The sequence below is a fragment of the Macaca mulatta genome, chromosome 6, assembly GCF_049350105.2.
Source record: "Macaca mulatta isolate MMU2019108-1 chromosome 6, T2T-MMU8v2.0, whole genome shotgun sequence".
Lineage (NCBI taxonomy): Eukaryota > Metazoa > Chordata > Mammalia > Primates > Cercopithecidae > Macaca > Macaca mulatta.
In genome coordinates, this window is record NC_133411.1 from 151,978,356 (window position 1) to 152,005,327 (window position 26,972).

The 26,972-nt window shown below is 42.0% G+C and overlaps 1 protein-coding gene across 50 annotated transcripts in view; it reads left to right on the forward strand.

Moving 5' to 3' along the window:
• Nucleotides 1-26,972, forward strand: part of ARHGAP26 (Rho GTPase activating protein 26) — an 840,200-nt gene that overhangs the window by 715,956 nt on the left and 97,272 nt on the right. For all 50 annotated transcript variants that reach the window (XR_013394918.1, XR_001445584.3, XR_013394919.1 and 47 more), the window contains one exon: nt 21,519-21,678. Coding sequence is in view for 47 of the 50 variants with exons in the window: in XM_077937293.1 (XP_077793419.1) it covers nt 21,519-21,678 (160 nt within the window). In the remaining 3 variants the exon portion in view is untranslated. The remainder of the gene's footprint in view (nt 1-21,518; nt 21,679-26,972) is intronic.

The following is a 26,972-nucleotide window of genomic DNA, read 5'->3' on the forward strand; positions in this document are numbered from 1 at the left end:
AATTGCTAGTGTTGGTTAACTTGGATTTCAAAACCGTGTGAGAATGAAGGTGAGACATGGGGACTACTTGGGGGGTGGAAGTAATTGGAACTGAGACCCTACCTTAATCAGGGATCCTTGATAGGCCTCACCATCATTGAAAGGATGGACGAGATAAAAAAATCTACTTTCTAGCATAGGGATTCAATAGGGAATTTATTTTTCTATCTCAGCCTGGCATCTGTAAGGAAATCTGTAACCACATTCAAATTCATTTTCACAATGTCACTCAGTGATACCTTTTGTATACTCACTCTGTGTACATATAACCTGTGTTATTTAGGATTTCCATAAGTGAAGTTCCTCTGCTGGTAAGTCCAAAATTATAAACACACAAGGAAGTAATCCACCATTAGCTAGAGTCAGTGGAAGCAATGTGGAGGAATATCAAAACCCAAGAACTTCAAGAGTAAAATCATAATAGAAAAATTCCATTGAGGCCATAAAATAGTTATGTTTCAAAAATAAAAATAATAATAAGGGATTAAAACCAAAAGAATAGGCATATTTGAAAGAACCAATTAGAAGGTACAGAAATTTTTAAAAATCATTGAAATTAAAAACATAGCTAATGCAATAAATATCAGACTAACCAAAGTTGATACAAGACTAAGCAAACAGGAAAATAACTTCAGGCAGTGGCCGGAATGCAGTCCGGGGAAATAATGAAACAGAAAACACTTGAAGATACATGAAAGGCAGTATGAAAAGGTCCAAAATTTGGCTATGGGAGCTCCAGGTGAGACTAGAGCAAATGGGAAGAGGTCATATTTGAAGAGAATGGCTGAGAATTTTCTAAAATTGAGAGATGTGAAATATCAGGTTCAGTATCACAGCCGCTTCTGAAAAGAAAAATAAAGGTAAATAAGTCCACACAAATCCTCATCCTAGAGAAGCTGCAGGATACTTCTTGTATACACAAAGGGAAAATCCATAAAGAACAACCCTTGAATAATAAGTAAGAGCCAAACAGCCATGCCCACATTGTATGGGAAATAGTGAAGGAACATCCAATCCCTAGCGTCATCCTTGGCACCATAAATCCTGGTAGCACTAGCAAGTTAAATGATGCAGGCTTTCTTCTCTGCTGTGAAAGTGGTTTTGCACTGACATCCCTTAAATGTGGGATTTACAACTGGACATTGTTTCTTGTACTTACATTATCACCTCTGATTTTCGGCTTCATCAGCTCCCGTGGTGTGAATTTAGGAAGCTTAGCTTCCTTTCTTCCAGTTTTAGGTTTTGGACATAAAACCCAAGTAGTCACTGCTTGGCAGTCTCCTTCGGGACTCTGCTGGCTTTGTGGGTAGGAAATGAAGTATGTTTACCTTAGGCATGTACTTGATTTTCCTAAGCTGCTCCTTTGCTTCTCCTTTCTAGTGTGAATGGGTACATGTATCTCCATTTTCTGAACTCAAATAGAGGCCATGGGTGATGGCTTATGCCTGTAATCCCAGCACTTTGGGAGGCCAATGCAGGAGGATCACTTGAGGTCAAGAGTTCGCGACTAGCCTGGACAACATGGTGAAACCTAGTCTCTACTAAAAAAATTGAAAAACTAGCTGAGTGTGGTGACATGTGCATGTAATTTCAGCTACTTGGGAGGCTGAAACAGGAGAATGGCTTGAACCCGCAGGTGGAGGTTGCAGTGAACGGAGATTGCGCCAGTGCACTCCAGCCTGGCAACAAAGCAAGACTCTGTCTCAAAAAAACAAAAACAAAAACAAGCAAACAAACAAAAACCAAAGAGGTCTGAAGCTATTCTTCACTTGAGAAGCATCACTGGGAATGTGTCGTATGCCAGAACACGTCTCCCTTGAATCATTGCAAGGGAGTTAGGAGGGAATGAGAATGAGTCTGGCAGGAGGGATGCCTTTTTAGAGATGAGAACAAAACAGAAAATTACTCTGGTTCGAGTGTATCATGTCTCTTTCTCATAATTTTTTGTTTCACTTTCAGTGCTGGGGACCAACAGGTCTCTTGATGTAGGATTGTGGCCCCATACACCACCCTTCTATTTCTGCCCAGGGAGTGGTCCTTAAATGTATCTTTCCTGGGCCTTCAAACCATCCTCACTCTTCCCTTTGGTTTTTATTAACAAAAGGTGATTGTTTTCTCAGCCCTTTGGGGTGACTCCTTCTCATCAGGTTTCACCATTTCTGATTTTTTCCCCTCTCCTTTCCTTAGCATCTAACCAGGCAGTGCTTTGGTGTTTGTCAGATATAATGCCCTTCAGATAATGGCTTTCTTTAATTACTTTTCCCTTCTTTTTTTTTTTTTTTTTTTTTTTTTTTTTTTTTTTTAATTTCTCTGAACCAAACACACACACTGTTGCCTTCAGCAATTGCTTCCTACCTGCCTGTCTCTGGGAACTGGATTAATTTTTTTGTCATTGCTTAATGGAAATGTCCACATTTCAATTTCTGCTGTGTGTTCTACACAGAATTTAACTGGACAAGACAGGGAGAGAAGCTGGAGGAAAGTTCGTCAAATGACATAAAAGCTTTTTTTTTTCCCCCCCGTAATGGCTTGGAGCATGCCTTCCCTAAGAGGGGGGAAGCAGCTACTATGGCAACGGGTTCTATTTTCCCGAGGGGCTGTGGTGGCGCTGGTAGAAATGGAGTCTGGAGAACATAGAACAATAGCCAGGAGCGCCAGGAGTCTGCAGCGTGTTTTTTTGTAGTAATTACTAGCATTTTTCATGATTCAAAACTATGTTAAATGGGAGTGGGTAGGTTGGCTGTGGTTTTGTTTCTGAGTGATATAGACAGCAGGACCATGAGTAAGGGACCCTCTCGACATCTGACAGAGAACCCGTACAGTGGGTGCCTGGCTGGGGAGACCGCTGTGTTCCAGCCCAGATATCCCTCCCTCTTCTCTTCACTTCCTGCCTTCCAGGCCTGGGGCTCCCTCCTGATAAACTTCAGTCTGTTCCACTAGCAAGTACCAGAGTGTGAATCTTCCCTGGCAGATCTTTCTAGAAATGCCACCTTCATTTCTTTCAGAGGTTTGTCTTCATTAAAGACCTCAGTGTCGGCCCCAAACATGCAGAAAAGGGGTGCTTATTTGACTCTCCTAGAACAAGTTCTTACCAGAGGGATTTCTTCTTCCTCCCCTAACTCAGAATGCTGATCCTAATAAAGCTTGAGCAACAGTGCTTGGTTCTGCTAATCACTGACTTCCCTGCTGGACCCATGCCGGTCACACAATTAAAAGTTGGCGTTTGGGACTTTGTGGCCGGGTTACACCCCGTCCCTGTTGCATCGCCCATCCGGGCTCTAGGGGGACAGAGGCTCTTTCATCACACAGCTCATGAAATACCAGAGCAGAAAGCTTGCTTTCTTACCAAGGCGTTCTTCACTAATAATGTTCTCTGCATATACTGCAATCCTGCCTCTTTGAAACTTCTGTTTAAATTTGTTCTCCTCCTCCTTCTCGCGCTTTGTACAGCCCTTAATAATTTTCAGTACTTTTTTCACCTCCCTTCCTTGCTTTGTCCTCACAACATCCCAGTGCCTGTATGAAATAGACCAGGGAGGAGGCAGCACAATCCATTTTTGGTCTCTGTGGCAGCCACAAATGTTTATGTAATGCCTCCCAAGTGCCATAGTGGAGTCCAGTGGAGTCTGCCCAGCTTCACAGGAGGGATCTGACGTCTCCATACTATTTTTCTTCCCCATGAAAATTTGTGAAAGATATATGGATTATAAACACAAGGATACCTTAATACGTGTAGAGCTCTATTGTTTAAAATGTAGAACTGAGGTGCCATCCTTGCCTGGTATGTCTTCTTCTTTACCCGTTCTTTTGATCTGCTTTGCTGGAGACTAATTATTGTGTCTGGGACCTTAAAAGTCACTGGATCAGTAGACGTGGGAAAAAGTTCAATATCATTACCCTTCAAAGAAATGAAACTTTAAAAAGTCAGGAAACAACAGATGCTGGAGAGGATGTGGAGAAATAGGAACGATTTTACATTGTTGGGGGCGGGGGGTGTAAATTAGTTCAACCATTGTGGAAGACAGTGTGGCAATTCTTCAAGGATCTAGATCTAGAAATACCATTTGACCCAGCAATCCCATTACTGGGTATATACCCAAAGGATTATAAATCATTCTACTATGAAGACACATGCACATGTATGTTTATTGCAGCACTGTTTACAATAGCAAAGACTTGGAACCAACCCAAATTCCCATGAATATTAGACTGGATTAAAAAAACGTGGCACATATACACCATGGAATACTGTGCAGCCATAAAAAAGAATAAGTTCATGTCCTTTGCAGGGACATGGATTAAGGGAAGCCATCATTCTCAGCAAACTACCACAGGAACAGAAAATTAAACACCGCATGTTCTCACTCATAAGTGGGAGTTGAACAGTGAGAACATATGGGCACAGGGAGGGGCACAGCGCACACTGGGGCCTAACTAGGGGTAGGAGGGAAAGGGGAGGGATAACATTAGGAGAAATACCTAATGTAGATGATGGGTTGAGGGATGCAGCAAACCACCATGGCACGTGTGTATCTGTGTAAGAAGCCTGCACATTCTGCACAGGTATCCCAGCACTTAAAGTATAAGAAATATATATATATATATACACACACACACAATGGAATATTATTCAGCCTTAGTAAAGGAGATCCTGCTATTTGTTACAACATGGATAGACCTAGAGAGAAAAAAAAAGAGAGAAATGAAACTCAAGATAAAAGCTTTCAAAATAGCAATACCTTATTTTGGTGCTAGTGAAGGCACCAAAAGAAAAAATAAAGGTCCTAGGGAAATGGGCACATTAAAATTTTCTAGGTGGGAATATAAATTGACATAGATCTCATGGGTAACAGTTTGGTAATATCTATTAAAAATATTTATGCTGGCTGGGCACGGTGGCTCATGCCTGTAATCCCAGCACTTTGGGAAGCCGAGGCAGGTGGATCATTTGAGGTCAGGAGTTCGAGACCAGCTTGGCCAACATGGTGAAACCCCATCTCTACTAAAAATACAAAAATCAGGCTGCAGGTAATGGCATGCGCCTGTAACCCCAGCTACTTGGGAGGCAGAGGCAGGAGAATTGCTTGAGCCTGGGAGGCTGAGGTTGCAGTGAGCTGAGATCGCACCACTGAACTCCAGTTGGGGTGAGAGAGTGAGCACTTCTCTCAAAAAAACCAAAAAAGCATGCCCTTTCATCCAGAAATTCCGTTTCTGTGAATTTATTCTATGGAAAGAAAGATATATGCACATATTTGTGTACAAAGAGATTCACTGCAATATTAGTGGAAACAATAAAATATTGGAAATAATCTGACTGTCCAATAATGGGAGATTTCTAAATTATGGAATACCCATACAGTGAAAAACACTGTGCCACTGTAATGATGTTGAGCGAGACAATGAATGGTACTTGAAAAGTTCATAGTAACGCAGTAAAAAGCAACTAATAAAACTAGGTGTCTGCAGTGTGATTCCAACTTGATTTAAAATATGAGTATGTGTGTGTCTGAAAAAAACATAGAACGTAACATGTATACCTTAAGACACTGAATAACATTTAGTTATTTCTGGTTGGTGGAATCACTGGTGATTTTTATTTTCTTTGTGCTTTTTATCAGTTATTCCACTGTAAATACTTTCACTTATAAGAAAATAAAAGACAAAACATGTAATTTTTCCCCCTAACAATAGCACTGAAAGAAAGAGTAAAGGGTAAGCTATTTAAAAATAGGCCTAATTGACCCAGTGTGGTGGCTCACACCTGTAATCCCAGCACTTTGGGAGGCCAAGGTGGGTGGATCACCTGAGGTTGGGAGTTTGAGACCAGCTCAACCATGGAGAAACCCTGTCTCTACTAAAAATACAAAAAATTAGCTAGTCGTGGTGGTGCATGCCTGTAATCCCAGCTACTCAGGAGGCTGAGGCAGGAGAATCGCTTGAACCCGGGAGGTAAAGGTTCCAGTGGGCTGAGATTGCACCGTTGCACTCCAGCCTGGGCAACAAGAGCGAAACTTCTCAAAAATGAATAAAAAAATAAAAATAAAAATAGGCCTAACCTAAAGACCAATCTAACATTAGCTAATGTCATTAAATGATTCTGTCTTAAGGAAGATAGAAGCATTTTATTGCATAAGTTTTCTTCTGTATGTGGGAATCATATGTGGGTGTGTATATGTTTAAGGGGTATCCATCCAGGTAGACATTTGTGTGTGGACATGTGTGTACAGGTATGTCAGTACATGTATCATAGCCTTGGTACAGGTCTCATAGCCTTGTAGCACTGTGGTCCTGGTGGGAGTGGCATCTATCTGCATGTCTGAAAATGCCGTGCGTGCATTCTGCTGATCACCAAGTTTCATGGCTGTAGGCATCCTCTCTTCAATGCGTCAGAAGTCTGAAGAACATGTAGCTGCACTGGGGTGTTATGGGAAAGTAACGTGCAGGATTTATTAACTCATTTCTCGAAGCCACTCACTGTTTTTAAGTACCAAGTTTTATTTTCCATTGCCAAATAGAGAAGAGACTTTTTTTGGTGAGTACGAGTGATTTTCTTTTTTTGTAATTTTTATAGTGAACTCTCTGAGTCCTGACTTTTCTTAGAGTAGCAGGACTCCCTGAACCATGTTTCTTCCTCTCCTCACAAGTTTACCAAGCCCAAAGGGTCTTTTTAAAGGGTGACTTTTTCTTTTGTTGTTTGTTTTGTTTCCTATCCTTGCTTAATGATTACTTAGCTCTTTATATAATCCAGCTAAATGCTGGTACATAGCAACAGGATGGTGGTGTGGCTTTCTCCTTGATGTAAATTTCTGGAAGGTGGCCTTCTGTATGGAAGACTGAGCAGTGGGATCTATTAGCAACGTATTTTTGGGAGGAGCTGCTTCCTAAATGGGTTGAGGCTGCAGAGATGGGCAGGAGGAGCAGCCAGAAGCCACAGGGTGTTCACATCATTGTGCGGGTAACCACATGGTGGCAACGATTGCAGGGCTTCCAGTTGTACTCAGCAGCTGTTGACATAGACTTCAGAATTCCCATGGAAAAGGAAGTGAACTCCTTTGGAGTATAATGCATTGGAGTCTTTTTTTTTTTTTTTTTTGAGACAGAGTCTCAATCTGTCACCCAGGCTGGAGTGCAGTGGTGCAACGTTGGCTCACTGCAACCTCCGCCTCCCGTGTTCAAGCGATTCTCCTGCCTCAGCCTCCCAAGTACCTGGGACTACAGGCACGCACCACCACGCCCAGGTAATTTTTGTATTTTTAGTAGAGATGGGGTTTCTCCATGTTGGTCAGGCTGGTCTCGAACTCCTGACCTCAGGTGATCCACCCACCTCAGCCTCCCAAAGTGCTGGGATTACAGGCGTGAGCCACCACACCCGGCCTGGGCTTCATTTTAAAGAGGTCTCAGGCAGGCATCGCTGATGCTTGTGGTTGAAGATGCAACTTATTATTGCCTAGGTGTTTGAGGGTGTGATTTGTCATCTGCCTCTATGCTGTAGACTTTTAGACTGCGCCGTTCGATTATTGGTTCAGCTCATAGGTCTCTTCCCCAGAGAGACCTTCCTGGCCTACCTAAGTTGGTCCTCTTCACCAGGTTTCGTCATATACCTCTGTTTGATTTCTTCATGGCACTTCTGCAATCTGACATTTTTACTGATGTATCTATGTGTTATCTGCCATCCCAGTTGGAATGAAAGCAGGGATCTTGTCAGTCTGGTTGACTTCTGTATCCTAGTGCCAAGAACGGTGCATGGCATCTGATAGGTGTTCAGTTGGTATTGGGTATGAGCATACTTGGTGTGTTTAGGAACAGACAGAAGGCCAGGGTAGTTGGAGCTCTGTGAGCAAGGGCATGGTGGTATGACATGAGGTTGGAGGGGTCGGTAGGCAGGGACTGGATCGTAGAGGCCACAGTGAAGTGTTTGGATTTGCTCGAGGATCTGATATTCATTAAGTGGTTTCGTCTCTGTAGATTTATACACTATCCAGATTGGTCTGCTAAAATCAGTTACTGACAGCTTTTCTGCTGGGAATTGTGCATCATTCTGTCCTTGAAGTGCCACTGTAGCCTACATTGTATTTCTTCTCCCTGTCTCAGCTGCCATCAGCTTGGCCTTCTTCACCCACCTTTTCTGTTGAGCCAGGCAAAGCAAGATGACAGCAACTAAGGTGTCAGGCTGAGATGCCTGCACAATAGAAAGCGTTTTAGAACTTTGTCTCTAAACACTTTGACTTCCCCTTTGAAAAATATCTGTTTAAGTTTGGGCTTTGTGAATGACTCTTGCTGAGAGTGTGAATGTTGGGTGGATCAGGGACCCAGATCTCAACTTCACTCTGAATCGTTGGTGTCTTTGTTACCAGATACGATCTTCTTTTCTCTGCCTAATGATAGTTGGTTTGCTCCCTTGGATCTCTGGTTTCTGTTGTCAACGCTGTATTTTAAAATGTGCTTTCATGGTAGCAGAATTCAATGAGTTTCCAGCTTTGTGCCACCTTTGAGGAGGATAAATCAGGTTTTGCTTTGCATATGTGGAAGTAAGAAGTTTATTGGCATCATTCCCTGACAAATCTATTTTTGTGATTAAGGCAATAAATATAACAGAAGGGTTTGTGTGTTTGCTCGTATCCTCACATGTACCACTATGCATAAACACTATTATTTTGTATGGATGAATAAATAAGAGGAGCAGTTGTTTCCCTTAGGCTTGAACTTACATTGAAGTTTTAGGAGATAATGATTTAGTGCAGCAAGGAGCTAGGAGGTGTTGCCACAGAGTTTCAGGAGGAGAGGGATACAAAGGTGTAATCCATTCAGATTTTATGGATTGTGAAGATTTGTATTCTTTTTTTAGTGGATTCCATTCATTAGTGTTAGACAAATAAACATATGGAATGTTGATGTGCTATACCGGTAATCTTCATGGATGTTAGAGATCTAGGATGTTTTTCGCCTTTCACTGTATGAACTGACCTCCAGAACTTTGCCGTGGAGTCTCAGCTCTTGTACATGAAGAGCATACACTTTTCTGGACACCATACATTACTGTTATTTTTCTCTCTTCTAATCGGATATCCAAACATAATCTAAAAATACCATGACAGGACATGTAGGTTTGTCAGTTCCAGTCACTTTAATAGATTGGCCCTTAAAATAAAACTCATGTTTTCAACTTCAGTCTCCCAATTTTTTTTTCAGACTCATGGCAGGGAATGTAATTTTCTGTTTGTGTTTTGGGGTGAAAGTACATTCCATTTCAAAAATATGCCAGTCACATGAGTTATTTCCCTCATTTAAAAAAATCCCCACAAAAGGAGATAGGTTACCCAGGGTGCGTATTTCGTGAGTGTATGCTTCTCTCTGTATCAATCTGTCCATCTCTCTGTAACATTTCCCATGAACCCATCTGTGGATTTGGAATCTTGATCTTTCCAGAAAGGATTATGGTCATGTCCATAGAAGCTGCAATGAGATTTACATCTCTTGGGAAGGGACAAGCTCCCAGCGCTGGATCCCAGAGTCACTGTTCCTGTTGGAGCTAAGCCACATGGCTAAGGGCCAGTCCCTTAACCTTTGATTTAGCTCCTTTTGCCCCCGTCCTTTCATCTGTAAAATGGTGCTTGTAATGTGGATCTAGTTTCAGAAGACTGCTCTTTATTTTAATTAATTAAAGATTGTTACAAAGGTGAAATTCAATGGACTCTACAAATGTTCATATTGGTGCCATTCATGGGTGGCTGTTAGCTGGGTAGCAGGTAACTCGCACCTAGAAGCTCTTACCTGCTCTAGGCCCCAGTTCAGGTTTGGCTAAGATTCTGTTCTTCCACCAGGCTTCCCAGTAGAGGTCTCCAGCACAGTGACCAAGAGGAAAATGGGAAACAATTGCAGAAACCTCTGAGGTTAACATGGGTATTTAGGCACAAAGGCACAGGGCGTGACACATTTTAATTAAATATGAACAGTATTGTGTTCTGGTTTGTACACATCTTGAGTTCTCTTATTGGGTTTTATGCCAGCTTGTAAAGTTCTTACCTCTTTTTGGTTTTTGTTTGTTTTTATTTTTTTTTTAGACAGCATCTTGCTCTCACCCAGGCTGGAGTGCAGTGGTGCGATTTCAGCTCACTGCAACCTCCATCTCCTGGGTTCAAGCCATTCTTATGCCTCAGCTTCCTGAGTAGCTGGCACTACAGGTGCACCACATTTTGTATTTTTAGTAGAGATGGGGTTTTGTCATGTTGGCCAGACTGGTCTCAAACTCCTGGCCTCAAATGATCTGCCCACCTGAGCCTCCCAAAATGCTGGGATTACAGGCGTGAGAGGCCGCACCCAGCCATATCTCTCTCTCTTTGAATGTTAAGCAATCTATGGAGTTTCAGCATTTAAGTCTTAGTTGAGGCCTTTCTGAGTCTACAGAGAGGATGACTAATACTGTGTTACCCGTCTGATCAGAATTTTCTAATTGCTTTTCATCTCACTCAGTGAAGAACGAAGCTTTTACAGTGACCTGCAAAGTTTTCCAGGATTTGCCACCCCCAAGTCCATTACGTCTCTGATTTTTCCTGATACTTGGCCCCTTGCTCTCTGGGCTCCAGGTACCCTGGCATTACCAGCATGCCACACAGGTACTTACCCCAAGGTGTTTGTACCTGCTGTTTCCTCTGCCTGTAGCTCTCTTCCCAGATGTCCTCATGGCTTGTCAAGACATGCTTTCTCCATGAGCCTTCCTAGACCAGCAGTCTAAAGCTACAGACCTTTCCTCTATACTCCCCAGCCCTTTCATGCTGGCTGTTTCACCATACCGCCATCTATTTTCTTTGCTTATAAAACCCGACCTACTCCAAAAGAATGTACGCTTCTCTAAATCAGGAAACTGGAGGAGTCTGTCTTGTTCACCAGTATATCTCCAGCACTTAAAGCAGTCCCTGACACACAGTGGGTGCTAAAAAATTGTTGGTAATTGAAAAATAGATGTTACCGTTTTGGCCTCTGTGCTGGGTCACCTTGCACTTTCTTCCTTGGGTGGAAAGTCCCAAAGCAATGTCTCCATGGCTTGCTTGACTTTGGGACAATGCTGGCTTAAAGGTGATAGGTTGGGTGGTTGAAGGAAATGTCACCAACAACAGGAACCAGCATTTGCAGCACTTGGTGACACCAGGCTGGCATACACATGTGCAACTTTTACACCTCCTCTATTTACCCTCTGGCACCTTTTTCTAGATGTGAGAACTAATCAATAAATCAATGATAATGAATATGAAAGCATTTTTATGAACTATAAAATGCTTTGCAAATGTTAATTACATTGGACTTTAGAATGAATTGTTATGTAATTCAAAATAGTTAAGTAATTTTCCAGGAAGAAAGGCTTTCTGAGTCAGCTTCTCTGCACGTCTTTTTATATGTGAATGCTGCTCTTCCCCATCTGCGCCCTATGGACTGGGACCAAGAATACAGCTACGAGCTGAAGCCTAAACTGTCCAGGATGAGATAGGTGAAAGCTAATCAGTTAACGCCTGGGTCTGAGGAATGTGTTTTCCCTGTGCGTAAGACTTCTCAAATCCCAGGTAGCTGAGACAGTGTAGGGCAAATAAAATGCAGGTTGGTCTGTTTAATCTCTAAATAACTAATTTTGGAAAACTTAGGCAGCTTACAGCAAAAGTATCATTCTTGTTGGGTTCTAGTAATTCCCATGACCCAGATTAGTTTATTTACCAATAGAAAAGCTTAGGGATTTTATACTGTTGGTGAACATGGATGAACCTAATAGTCTTGTTTGCTTTCAAATTATCCTTGTAAAAATAATCAGGTTCTTCTTTGCCCCATGATCTCCTTAAGGTTAGGCCATGTAGAAAAGAAGAGAAGCAAATGAGATAAAATGGCAGGATATACATATTGTCTCTCTCTCTCTCTCTCTGTCTCTCTGTCTCTCTCTCTCTCTCTCTCTCTCTCTCTCTCTCTCTCTCTCTCTGTGTCTCTCTCTATCTCTATCTCTATCTCTGCCTCATACTAGAGCATTTAAGAACAGTAGCTCTGAAATCAGACTGCAGACTTTTTGGTCTCAAATTCTAGATGTGTGACCCTAGACAGATTTCTGAATTTGTCTGAGCCCCAGCCTCTCCATTTGGGATAGTAATGGAATTTCCCTCCTCGGGTTACTTTAAAGATCACAGGAGGTAATTGATGGAGTGGTTATCCCTGGCTCACAGTAAGTGCTCAGTTCATGTTAGTTGTGTTACTGTTGATGGAAATCCTAGTAATAATCAAAGACAGGCAGGAAGTAAAGCAATTTCAGAAATGGATAAAGAAAAGGAGAGATAGGAGACACGGTCTTAGAGAGCTATTAAATGTACTGAAAGGATCCTAGTATAGTAGTGTGAGCTCATGCTGTATTATACAATGCATATTAGATAATGCATGTAATAATTATTAGAGCTTGTAAGTATTTTTTGACTGCTATACCTTCCAGATTGACCAGGAAGAGACGCCTAGTGCATGATATGTTGTCTGTGTCAGGATGAGCTGCTGTAGCCAACCACGCCCCGCACTGCCCCCAGCTTGGCAAAGGCTCTAAGACAGCATGACATGTTTAACCCAGGCACCTAGTGCAGCTGAGCCTTGACACACTTAGAAGAAGGTGGCCTCCCAAAGCATCCACGTGTTGTTTTGTTTTCCATTTAACACATGATATGCAAACTCCTAGGCACTGGCATGTGGCAGTGAGAGAGGCTGATGACATCCCTGTCCTCTTGGAGCTCTGCTAAGTAGGGGAGACAGAAAATGTCAATTCCATGAATGGTAGTGATATATTTATAATTCAATAAGTACCAGGAAAGAGAATTGAAGAATTAGAATTATAGTAAGGGATCTGACCTAGAGTGAGGTGTCCAGAAAGACCAGTTTGAGGAAGAGTGGCAAGGAGGACAGAGCCAAGTCAAGAGGGAGAGGGACTACAGAGTGGCCCAGGAATGGGGATCAGCATTAGGAAGGAAGGAACTGAGGCCTAAAGAGAATTTTAGCTCAGAGTTGGAAGAGTACAGGGACTGGGTAGAGGAGGGCCCTGAGAGGTCAGCTGGATCCTGTAGGTCCTTTGCCAAGGATTTTCTTTAAAAAATATATATTTTTGTTGTTATTGTAAAGTACATATAATGTAAACTCTACTACCTTGACTATTTTTAAGTGTACAGTTCAGTGGTGGTGTACAATCACCAACACCATCCATCTCCATAACTAATCTTGTAAAACTGAAACTCTATATCCATTAAACAAAAGCTCCTGATTCCCCTTTCATCCAGCCCCTGGCAACCACCATTCTACTTTTCAACTCTGTGCATTTGACTACTCTAAGTACCTCATATCAGTAGAATCACACAACATTTGTCTGTCTGTGACTGACTTATTTCACCTAACGCAATATTCCCAAGATTCATCCATGTCGTAGTATATGCTAGAATTTCCTTCCTCTTTAAGGCTGAATAATATTCTGTTGTTTGTATGTAACACATTTTGCTTATCCATTCATCCATCAATAGACATTTGGGTTCTTCTGCATTTTAACTATTGTGAATAATACTGCAATAAAAATGGGTGTATAAATACTTCTTTGAGACCCCACTTTCAATTATTTTACGCATATACCCTGAAGTGAAATTGCTGGATCATACGGTAATTGAGTCTAATTTTTTGAGGAGCTACCATACTGGATGCTAAAGAGTTTCAAGTTGAAATTTAGAACAGTCAGAAGCCTTTGGTAGATTTTAAATAGGGAATGGAGTTGAATTAGAGAAGACTAGTGGAAATAGAGCTAGTTACACACTCAGATTTTAGAATACCTCTGCATTAGATTGCAAGCGATATGCAAAGAGGTATCTTGTCTTTTTAAAAATTTCCCCAAATCCCTTTTCCTTTTCTCTAAACCATTTTCAATACCAAGTGGGCCTCTGTTAGTGGGGGTTAAAGTGGGCCTAAGTAATACTGAGCTGTAGTTAACATCTCAGCAGCTTTGTTTACCCATCTGAAATGTAGCCAGCAGAGAACACTTTGCTAGTTATTCACAGAGCTTTGACATCCTTGAATGAAAGCAGTTCAGCCTGGATGAATACATGTATGGCCATAATTATCTCCTTTTTGGACTACAGAACCCATTTGGGCTATTTTTCCCTCTTTTTTTTTTCTTTTAATTTCTCCTCTCTCAATCTTACAGTGCTCACTCTTTCGTTATTAGGAACCAGCTCTGACTGTGCCAGCCAGCTATAAATGGAATGCCATCATATTTGAGAGTAGTTCATCATTTTCATAATTTTGTCAAGTGTCCACTGTAAGAAGGAGGAAGAAACAGTGTTTAGTCCAGTATCACTCCCATAGGCATAAGTGCTCTCCTTCTCTTCTTTGTTTTTACTTCTTCCAATTTAGTGATTTGTGAAGTGAATGAGGGAGAGGCCCACTTTTTCCTATTATAACCACGGATTTTTTCCCCTACAGTGACTTCATTTTGGGTTGAATTTTCTGAGGAAGAAGAATGCCTTTTTAGCGTAGGTTGGACTTGCCCTGGTGGTGTGGGAGCAGGAGAAAGCTGGGGTTGGGAGTATGGACTCTGCAGACTTCATTCCCCTCCTGGCTTTGCCCTTCATTAGCTGTGTAACCTCGAGTCAATTACTTACCTTCTCAGTGCTTCTCTTTCCTCATTTGTAAAGTGGTAATGATAGTGGTACCTGCCTGCCTCAGACGGTTCTCCCGTTAGGAGGCACTGTGTAGAGGTACCCACCGTGAGCACTCAATTAATTATTCCAAGCTTCCTGTCTGGCTGCTCACTAGATAACCATTCCCAGGAAGATGTTAAATGTGGTTGGTGAGCCAGGCCTCAGTCAGTACACAGAGCAATTTATCTGACACCCTCATTCTGGTGCCACCACTGGGGCAGTCCAGCAACCTGTGTCCATGGCCCTGACGGGTGTTCTCGACAGAGGCCTCCTCAGTGCTGTTTGCAGCAGTCCTGCCTCACCGAGTCCGGGTAGTATCCAGGCAACACAGAGTCTGACTTGGTAGAAAACACGCAGTGAGTGGCGGTGGGGATTCCCTCCACCATCCCCTGTTATATACTAAGGATGGAGTTGAGGCTGGTGAAAAGAACCAAATTAACAACCCTGGAAACCAAACTTGTCTGGTTAGCCACAAAACAGTGTTGTTCCAGCAGCTTCATTTCCAGCTAATCCTCTTCAGCCCTAGAGCTTGGAGCTTCCCTGAGAGGGTAGTAGAGAGGAGGGTGATATTGACTGCAGCTTAGGTACCCACCCACTTACCTATAATATTTTCAGAATTGGTCATCTCAGGCCTACCCCAGCACCTGCCTGTGTTCTGCAGAAGATGCACTCTAAGGTCATGATCCAGTCCCTAGTCCTAAGGTATTTGTGAACAGGGGAGCAGCTGGTGTAGAAATGTCCCATGGGATTGACCATGACATATCTCTCAGAGGAGAGAGCTCGGTTTGGCCTCCAGTGGTCAGTGGAGTGCTCAGAACTGTTCTTTGGAGGGTGGTGGGCTTTATATGGTGGGGGAGAACTTGCCAGGCAGGCTAGGGGCATGATGTTGTTGGTGTCATGAAGGGAGAGTGAGTTTGGTGGCTTTGCTTTGGCTCCATGTGAGGCTTTCAGCCTGTTGTACCGGAAGTGCTTATAGGGAAGTGATAGAAAATAAGTGCAATGGCCAGGTGTAGCGGCTCACGCCTGTAGTCCCAGCACTTGGGAGGCCGAGGCGGGTGGATCACCTGAGGTCAGGAGTTCGAGACCAGCCTGGCCAATATGATGAAACTCCGTCTCTGCTAAAAATACAAAAGTTAGCAAGGTGTGGTGGTACGCACCTGTAATCCCAGCTACTCTGGAGGCTGAGGTAGGAGAATTGCTTGAACCTGGGAGGCGGAGGTTGCAGTGAGCTGAGATCACGGCATTGCGCTCCAGCATGGTCAACAAGAGTGAAACTTCATCTCAAACAACAACAACAACAACAACAACAAAAGAAAGAAAAGAAGCACTGTTATGATTTCAGGTTTTCTATAGATTCAAAGTATTTCATAATTTTTTTTACACAAAAGAATGAAAAGAGGAGAAATACAAATAGGTAGGGTATAGAAGTCTTTGAAATATAAGTGGAGAAGATGCAACCTCTTGCCCCAAGCAGAAGCAGGCCACTAGGGGTTCCTGGACAGGATACCAAGTGAAACTACCAACTAACAATGTGGCTTTAAATTGGCACTTGCTGCTGCTGCTACCACTTTCGTCAGAACTACCTCGACGGCCACCATGACAAGAGCAGATGTCATTTATTAAGTCATTATTTCATGCCAAGGGATTTACTTGCAGAATCATACTTAATCAGCCTTTCAAGTTTACAAGCTACAAGCTACAATACGTAGCTTGCCCCAGTTTTATATGTGAGGGAACAGGGTTAGAGAGGCCAGGTGACTTGCCTGCTGCCGTCCAGCTGGTAATGTCCGTCTGACTCCAACTACTGTGCTATGATCTCCCTTAGCTTTATTGTCCAGGCTTGCAAATTGGAGAGAATGTTTGCACTTTATACCTCTATAGCAGTGTTTCTCAAATAGTAGTTCATGGCATATAAGTGGCTCATGAAAACAATGTATTGGATAAACATAGAATCGAATAGGATAGGATAGGAATAGAAAATATCAGAATGTGTCATACTTACTATGCCTGAAAACTTTTGTTTCTGATATGGTGTAGGGGTGTGTGCCTGTCTGTTTATGTGTGTGTGTATTGCTTGGTAAAATATACTTCCTACCTTGGGTCATTGTCGGAAAGTTTGAGCGCTACTGTTGTAGAGTTATTATGTAGGTCAGATAAACATAAAAAGTTGTAGAACTTTTTAAAAAAGTCTAAAACGCTCTGTAAGCCTAAGTTCCTGTTTAATATTGGATGCTGAAGCAAACAAGTAAGGGATGGGGTGGGTAAGTGGGATGGGCTGTTGCTCCACCCCTCCAACCCATGGCACACTGCAAATCTGTCACTACATTGTATCCAGTGGAGCCAGTACTCCTCTTTGATATTTTTCAACACAGCACTCTAGGCCTCAAGATGAAACTTATCTGCAACCCCTACAATAAGCTTATGTATTGTTGGAATACTTTAGGACCAGTCTGGTGTTTTAAAGTACTACTTAGCACTTATAGAGCTCTGGCTCTTGTTTAAACTCTAGGAAAACAGATGTGATCCCTTTGACAACCTGGGGGTCTCTGCCTTACAAGCCCCACAATGGTTGGCTACTGTCTATGCCCGTCATAATGCTCCCTCTGCCACCCTCCTCACCACCATCTTTATCTGGAAGTGATTTACCTCCTTCTGCCTCTCAAAGGATATCAGACCAAAACAGCATCTCCATCTATTTCCCCTTAAAGCAAAGGTGGCAAGAGTCCCCTCTGCCAAGGCCATGTCCATGGAACATGCTCTTTCCTCATTGATTCCAGTTCATATGGGAACTGCCTGGAACATGGGGTACATATACCTCCCCACCCCCAACAACTGCCCTAAAGTCATGCCCCTCAGGAGATCCACTGCTTCTCAGTGGATGCAGCCATTCTGATGATCACAGAAGAAATCTCCCAAGTGAATGTCACATGCAAAACTTTTTCTCTGCAGCATCCAGAGGAAGCCTATAGAATTGGCAGTTCTTTCAAAAGACATTATAGCCCGTGGACGTAAGGATCTGAAAGGCATGTGTCACAGAGTCCTTCACTGCAGTGTGAAGTGTACAAGAAACTTCCCTGTGTAGATTTTAAGTCAAGACTCAACATGACATTCTGAGCCGTGTGAGGAGGAACTCAGACAGCTCAATTTAAAAAAACAGCAGGTTCTCTGTGTTTTATAGACCTTGCTAATGAACGAGTCCCGTGGCCCCTGCTGGACCGGCTCCCCAGTGCTCTGCCAGCCTGTTTCTCACACATCTGTAAATTCATCCAGCTATAATGGATGGCTGGTGCCTGCAGAGGCTGAGGTCTAGGCCTTTCTGTCCGGGATACATAGAGATCTCAAGCCATTAATAATTCATTCTGGAGTAATGAACATAGCTGTACCAAGTTGTGAGCAGTAATAATCAAGTGACAGATCAATTTATTACTTCAGTGTGCCGAAAGATAATGGTCATTAATAATGAAAGGTGTAACTACGCCCTCCCCCCAAAACAAAGTTTCCTAAGACTTGGATCAATATGTCTTTTAAGTTCTAAAATAACATGGATCATTAAAAGGGAAATGAATTATGCTGGGTAACCTCAAGCTTATTTATATTCAGAGTTGCTAATCCAGAATTACAATATCTTTTTTCCAAATGCCTTTGGGCACTGGGGCCTGCAAATCAGAGTAATTATTACTCATTAATTAAGTCTAAGAAGTGGAACTAGCTCAATACTTTAAAAAGGGAGGTTGGGGGATAGTTGAGATACATTCCCCAAAAATCATCAGCAATAATTTGAAGTTTAATGAGTAAGTAGCTGGGTTGGGAATAATTGTTTTGGGCCTACTCAGAAACTCCCCTCATCTTTTAATGCCTCAGTGAATGCTCATTATGCATCTCCTGTGCCAAGCAGTGTGCTCAGCACTGGTGCTACCAAATGACATACCATACTTCCTCTTCTCAGGCCTTGGTAGGGATGACAACACTGTGTAATAAATGCAGGAACAGGCCAACACGTCTGCCTTTTTTGGGAATAGAAGATTGGAGAAAGGTGAGAGGAAGGTACAGAAAGGAATGGGCCATTTGAGCTGAGCCTTGCATATTAGCAGTTTGCCAAGCAAAGAAAGCAGCAAAAGAACATTCCAGGTAGAGGAATGATATGGACAAAGGCAGAGAGGTATGGAAGTGGAATGAGAGTGAAAAGTGGATTAGTATGATAATTACCACATATCCCATGCATTATCACATTTAATCTGTACAACATTCACATGAAGTAGGTATGTTATTCACCTAACCTCTTCTTTTTTTTAAAGATGAGGAACCCAAAGCTTAGAAATATTGAGTCACTCTGCCCAGGGACCAAGAGCTGGGAAGTGGCACAGGAAGGCTTAGCGGTGATTTGAGGAAAGGTATGCTGTTTTATAAGAGTTCAGACTTTGTGTTAAAAATAGTCGGGTAGGCCAGGCACAGTGGCTCATGCCTACAATCCCAGCACTTGGGGAGGCCAAGCTGGGAGGGTCACTTGAGACTAGGAGTTCAAGACCAGCCTAGGCAACGTAGCAAGACTCTGTCTCTACAGAAAAATTTAAAAACTATCCAGGTGTGGTGGTGGTAGCTACTCAGGAGGCTGAGGCAGGAAGACCTCTAGAGCCCAGGAGTGTGAGGGTGCAGTGAACTATGATCATGCCACTGCACTCCAGCCTAGATGACAGAGAAAGGCCTTGTTTGTTTAAAAAAAAAAAATAAAAAAAAAAAAAAAAAGAAGAAAGAAAGAAAAACAGTGGGGCCCATGACAGGTTTACAGTCATCATGATCAGAACAATTAAACAATGGCATTGCTAACCATTCACATATGCCATGCTGTTGTGTTCTCGCCAGGGGAGGTTTGAGAGCTGAGTTTTAGGTGGAGCTGCTGATAGCAGGGAGGATAAAGCTGAAGTTAGAGGTTCTTGGGTCAGGAACCCTAGTTAGGAGGCTGTTGCTTTAGTCAGATGTAGTGTGGAGAAGCCTGACAGAGAAAAATGATTGTCATCTAAACCATGTTATTTTTATACTGGTCTACAATTTGAAGATACTTTCATAAAAAAAAAAATAGCTTGTTGATTCACTTGCACACGGGACTTTTGTGACAAGAGGGTAAGTTTAATGACTTAGCTCTTTTGGGAGGGGAAGTATAAGGACTTAGAATTCCCTTCCCACACAGAGGAGCTGATGTTGAAAGTAGTGATGTTAAAAGCAGCTTGTAAATATACATACTTGCCGATTGACTGATGCACAGAACCAAAGTTTCTCCCCCTTGCCAGGTCAGAATTTGACTATCTGCATTAATCGTCAGACTGGAAATGTGATGTGATTCTGGGTAGAATGGAAAACATAAGTAAAACCAGGAGACTCGGCAAGAACTAAGAAAATGTTTATAAAATATTCTTTATGTGGACCAGAAACAGGCCAGTCTGCCTGCTGCAGGTGTTGCTTAGCAATCAAAAAGCAAATCCTCTTTCTAACTGGCCTGTGCCACAGTTAAAGTTTCATAAACCTAACCATGCTCTGCCCACCTTTAGAGGAGAAAGTTAAACTCTTAGCCCTAAAAAAATTATAGAAAAATACACATCTGCTAATAAAATTGGTTGATACAGTATTTCAATAAAGACTCAGTTTAAAAACCAGCACTTAAGGCAGTATAATCTCTTTTCTTCCTTAAAAAAAAAAAATGTATATCAGAGAAACAGTGAGAAACACTGCAGGCATTTATAGAATTGTGTGAAAAAGTACTCCATATAAATAGCACTAAATGCTAGGGAGGTAGGTCTGTGCAAACTGCCTATCTCTACCCAATTTGTCTCTAGTTTCAAGTTAGTAATGAATAGCTTCCTTCTTGTAACAGGTGATTTAGGAAAGTTCTTGATATTTTCTCAACAAAACCGAATGGCATTAACTTTTAACTTATTTGTTGCCAGTAGATGATTTATATGTTTTTATACATGGGGCCAGCCAGTGAACAATTGAGTTTTATTGCTGTGTCCTGGTGGCCTGCGTATGGTGTTCAGATACATCTTTTGAGTAGTTGTTTATTCAAAAATATGCCTATGTCTTTAGCAAATTACTCAGACCTAGCAACTGTTGACCCTGTGTGTTTGTTAGACTTTGAGTATGTGACAATATAAACACAGCCATATAGATGAATATACACTAGTGCATCTTTATTTCTGTTTATGCCACATTTCACTTAATGTGCACCACATTTCACTTAATGTGAGCCACATGTTTAATCTGATCAGCCTTTAATACTTTACATCTAAAGTGCAGAATTTCCTTACTTGGTTTTAAATATCCAGATCTGCCCGTTTAAAAAATTATGTCTATTTTGTGCTTATGTTTGCAAATGTATTAAAGCCATCAAGTGGTTTTCCATTTGCCATGGAGAAAAATGCTAATGATCGCAGTTTAAGCAGCTGCCAAGTACATAAATTGTAATTAAGAGGGATTAGCAGTTACCTGGACTTGCAAAACAGGGATTCAGATGTTCAAAGGTTAGTAATTTGGCAGATAGTTGCTTTGGTTGGTTGGTTGTTCTAGGCAAAATGGAAATGATAAAGAGTGTCATATCCTGAAATAGCAAATTAACCTGGATGCTGAAGATTTCTGAAATGTGGTAGATTTTCTGACTCCTGTGGCATCTGATGATGTCCCAAGTTCTGGCTCCTACAGATGAGGAGTCTGTAGATAGGAAGATAGGAAGGGTACAGGGAGGTTGGCATCTCTGTGTACACAATTTCTCTCACTGGTACCTTTTCTTTTCCTTCCTTCCAGTGTTGCTAACAACCACAAGCAGAATTTGATGACGGTGGCAAACCTTGGCGTAGTGTTTGGACCCACTCTGCTGAGGCCTCAGGAAGAAACAGTAGCAGCCATCATGGACATCAAATTTCAGAACATTGTCATTGAGATCCTAATCGAAAACCATGAAAAGGTAATATGTAATTGATCACTTGCAGTGAAGAATGTACTTGGGGGGAAGCTGCATTGGAATTGACCTTCAGAGTTGACTCAGATTTGCATTGCCATCGCTCTTACACTGTCACGATGATGAAGTTGCTGGTGCTGGTAATGATGGTGGTGATGGTGGTGATGATAACGTAAGGGTGGTGGTAAAGGTGTCAACCGTGGTAGTTACAACGACAACAGCAGTGGTTATGGTGGCGGCAGTGGTGGGTAAAATTGATTGAGCATTCTGTGCCAGGAACTGTGTTAAATACTTTATATATATATTGTTATTTTATCCTCACAACAATTCAATGAAGGAAGTACTCTTATGAGCCTCGTTTTGGAAACACCTTTTGCCCATTTCTTACTTGATTGTTTTCTTACGAATTTTATGAGTTTTTTAAATTTAGGGATATTGAACTTTCTTCACTTGTGTTGCAAATATTTTTACCTATAGTTTGCCTTTCAATTTTATAAATGGGGTTGTATTTTTTATACAGTTTGTGTGTGTGTGTTTTTATGGTCTGTCTTTTCTTTTGGGGAATTGGGGTTCCTAGTCTTTCTGTTGAAGGTTTTCCTCATCCCCCAATTTGAAGAATGTTCATGCAGAGCTGCCCTTATGAAACTGGGGAGAGGACATAAAGCTTCAGTCCTCTGACCCACTTCATTGTTCTTACACACACATCCCTATGAAGCTTCTCAGAACTTGTGCAGGGTTCCCTAAAGCACCATTTGGCAGCAACAAATCTGGAATCTAATAAAAAATGCTGTTCCTCTTAAATAAAAACTTTGCCTAGAATGGCAAATTAATCATGCACAGTAACTCCAGAATCTGACCATGCCTCACCACCTACACTGATAATGTTGTAAGCCACCACTACCTCTTGTCTGACTATTTACAAGAGCCTCCTAATTTGTTTCTTTCTTCTACCCTTGGCCTGTCAATTCTGGTATCAGTCACCAGAATGAGACTTTTTAAAATGTTAAGTCAGATAGTATCAGTTGTCTGCTAAGAAACATCCAGTGGCTTCCCATTTCATACATTCGCCCACATAGTCTCTGTCCTCTTACTGTTACTATCTGATCTCATCTCCTGCATCTCTCCTATAGCCATCTTGTTTCTGCCTTGCCGTTTCTTGGACACCTCAGGCACATTCTTACTTCAGGCCTTCGCAGTTGCTGTTCCCAGGCTGGAACACTGTTCTTCCGTAAAACCACATGGCATATTTCCTCACTTCCTTCAAGTGTACTAAGTGAATCCTACCTGGATCTCTCTGTTTGAAATTACAATCCCAACCTCCACCATTCCCTTTTCCTTTTATTCCATGTTGTCTATTTTCATATATCAAAAGACAAAATCACAACAAGTTTAAAGATATTAGCTGACTTTTATTTGAGATTCTAGAATTGGGCAGTACCTCATTCTGTAAAATAGAATGAGTGTTCCAGTAAGCCGAGCAGAGGAGGTTGGCTTTATAGACAGAAAAGGGCTAAAGAAGAGAACAAAAAGCAGATTAATTGTTTTAAAGTTACTTTCCTTGTAAAAGTTAAAGCAGAGGGGACTTCCTTATGTGCTGACTAAAACTGGCCTGCCTGGGGATTTGCCTGTTATCTCTCCCCTCATTTATTGGAAGGTCAGACAAACAACTTATTTTTGGTCTGACGGCAAAGAACTTCAGCAGGAGTGACTGCATTTTGGTTTGGTCTCTTGAGCCTAGGGCAGGAGCTCAGTCCAAACCAATGGCCTCCTGTAAATTTTATTTAACACATGGGACTTCACAAATTATAGAGCATATAATAAAATTTTCTTAATGATTTGTCCCATTGGCTTTCTGACCTCTCCAAGCATGTGTGCTTCAGGAAAGCAGGGACATTGTGTTTTGTTCCTCGGTAGGCGCTAGTACATTGGTTTTGGGTGAATGTGGCAGCCAGTGTCCAACATGGCTCCCAGCGATTCTGTCTACCAGTCTTCATTCCCTTGTGTAGCCCCCTCCACCTCTGAATAGAGCTAGCCTATGTGATCAATAGAATATTGCCAAAGCCATGGTATATGACTTCTGAGAACAGTACATGTACGTTACTCTGGGAAGGTCGTCCTTCATATTCATAGGGTTTGCTGTCTTTGTGAAAGCAACTGGAATAAGCCATCTTGACTCCTTTTTCAGTGTAGCTTCAGGCCTAGCCCAGTATAAAGCAAGGAAATATTCCCTCAGTCTTTTTTGGAAGTCTATGGTGTTCACCTCACAGCAATTCTAAGCATCCATGGCTATGCTCTGGCCTCTGGCTTTCTGGCGATAATACTTTGTATAAACCCCCTGCCAATAGAACTTAACTTTAGCCATCAAATCCAGAGCAATTTTATGTCCTCAGAAGGATGTTGTCAGAGACTTACTCTTTAAAATCCATAGTGTTGGCCAGGCACGATGGTTCACACCCGTAATCCCAGTGTTTTGGGAGGCTAAGGTGGGAGGATCATTTGAAGCCAAGAGTTTGAGACCAGCCTGGGCAAAATAGCAAGACCTCCATCTCAACAAAAAATAAAAATGAAAAATCAGCTGGATGCGCTGGCACATACCTATAGCCCTAGCTATGAGAGGTTGAGGTGGGAGAATCACTTAAGCTCAGGAGTTCAAGGTTACAGTGAGCTATGATTGCACCACTGCACTCCAACCTGGGTGACAATGAGATCCTGCATCTAAAATAAATAAATAAAATGTTTTAAAACATAAAAATTCATAGTACATAAGGTCTTCGTTAATATTTACCAAGCATTTCCTTAGACTTGGCTTTAATTTTCTATAATAGAAACATCCACAGACACACACACACACACACACACACACACACACACACACACATGTCTAGGGGTGACTATTCTTCTGTCTAGTCTTTAGTGTCAAAAGTTAGACAAAATCCTGAAACCCCACTTGAAGAAATGCTTTCCAGCAGCACCTTTTCATATGAAACAGGCTTGCTTGAAACAAGCCCCACTGCAGGGCTGAAGTATATATCCCCCTTAGCGACTGGCATAGTATTCTCTCATGTTAACATTTTATATAAGGTATTTACTTTGTGCTTCGGAATAATCATTAGGAGGGCTCTAGGAATAAATGGAGCATGGTGCTGAAAAGAAGGTGTGGAAACCCAGGCATCTAGCCATTGGAGCCACTCCATTGACAGAGAGATGGAGAGAGCCATAAGATGCCTGTTTTAATTTTCTATTGCTATGTAGCAAATCATCTCCAAACCTAGTGACTTAAAATAGCAATTATTTTATTACTCTCAATTCTGTGAGTCAGAAATTTGGGAAGGGCTCATGTGTGCCCCTTGTGGTATCAGCTGGGGTGGTTTGACTGGGACTGGAGGGTCCAAGGTGTCCTCACTCCACACAACTGGGACTTTGGTACTAGCTGTGGACCAGAATGTCTTGATCCTCCTCCACAAGACCCCCCTGTCTCCAGGTGCTGTCCCATCATTCAGGAGTCCAGCTCCAACTTCCAAGAGAGTAAACACAGAAACAGCAAGCGCTGTTAAGGCTTAGGCCTGGAACAAAGTATCATTTCTGTCATATTCTGTTGGCCAAAGCAAGTCACAAGTCCAGCCAGATTCAAGGCGGGGGGAGCGAGAAGCCGCCTCTGGGTGGGAGGAACAATGTGTGCACACAGGCGTGGGAGGATTGTTGACCGTTATCTTTGCAGGGGATCTACGGTACCCAGCAAGTTTGCATTTAGTTCCCTTTAGGAATGACTCTACTTTCTTATCAGCGGCTTGTGCTGAGCTTGGGTAGCAACCCAGTGTTTTTATGGAGAGTGCTTTTCCACCTCTTCTCTGCATTGCCACTTTTTTTTCAACCAGGGGCCTCAGGCGTCTGGTGGTAGTGACAATTTTAGCCCTTAAATGCCCTTTGTGAGCCTGGGTGTGGAGAACCAACTCATAAATATCTAAAATTGGAAAAACATTTTTAAGATTGGCATTAAAGAAAACAGAAAGAGAAGTGGGTAATTCAGTTTCTTTAACCTGGTAAAGCACCTCTTTTTCAATAGAAGGTAAGAGACCTCTGTGTTCTAACTAGCTAAGGCATACAATCTTTTCTCTCTTTGCCTGCGTGTCTTTCTCTTGTTTTCCAAGGGTTAACACTAGACATTCAGCCGAGGGTTAATAGTGAACATGATCTCCTTTATTTTGTCACTCACATCCACACGCCCTCAAGATAGTACCTGCAAGTCTAGAAACACCCTCTCCCCACAACCCAGAGAATCCATCTATGTCTTCTTCCTGGGAACCATAGTGATGCGTTTCACACACAACTTGAGTTTGGTCAGATAGAACGCACTAGCGACCTGCTTACCCTGTCGCAGTGGTCCAGAACCTCTGTCCTCCACCTCTCTCACAGACCTGGGAGGGAGGCAGTGTTTGGCACAGTTCTGGGAAATAAATATGCTACATTAGGAGGAGACAGAGAGGAAACAGCTACGAGATATGATATTATGTTTGGGGGCTCATGGAATTTTTTTTTCTATGTTGGTGATACATGCTGACTGTTTACTCAATTAAAATGAATGAATCCTTTAAATGAATACAGTCCAGAAATAATAATGATGATGATAGTAATAGCTAACTTTTACTTACAGCTTATTGTTTACAAGATATTGTGCTAAGCAGTTTTATATCCATCGTTCAATTTTCACAGCAACCCTATAAGGTTAATATTTTTAGCTCTGTTTTTACAAATTATAAGCCTGAAGCACAGACACTTTAAGAAGCGGCTGATTAGGAGAGGAACAGGGGTTGAACTTAGTACTACTCTCAGAACCCAAGCTTTCAAAATCTACTCTAGTTAATCTCTGTTCAATGCAGTAAACATTTATTGAATATCTACCATTGGCCAAAGATAAGTAGAATAGGTTTTTCAAAGCACCCCCATTTTATCAAGATAGAACTAACTGTCATACAGTGTGTTAAATGACCTCCAGTAAGATGAATAAAGTGTTATGGCATCACTGAGGAGAAATAATTTAATTCTAATGGCATTGGGCTCTGACAGATCAATAGAAGTTTTCTAGGCAGAGAAAGAGTAGAGATAGGAGGGACAGCCACTCAGAGGAGCAGCATTAATCAAGTTGTTTGTATTAAATTACATGGTTATGAAAGACTGTGGGTTGTTTGTTAGCAAGTAGTGGGTGATGATGCCAGAGAGCTAGATTCAGTCCATTTGCTAAGGGTCCTGAAAGCTATAGGAAAAGGTTTTGAACTGACTTCTGAAAACTGGGAGCTCTCAGA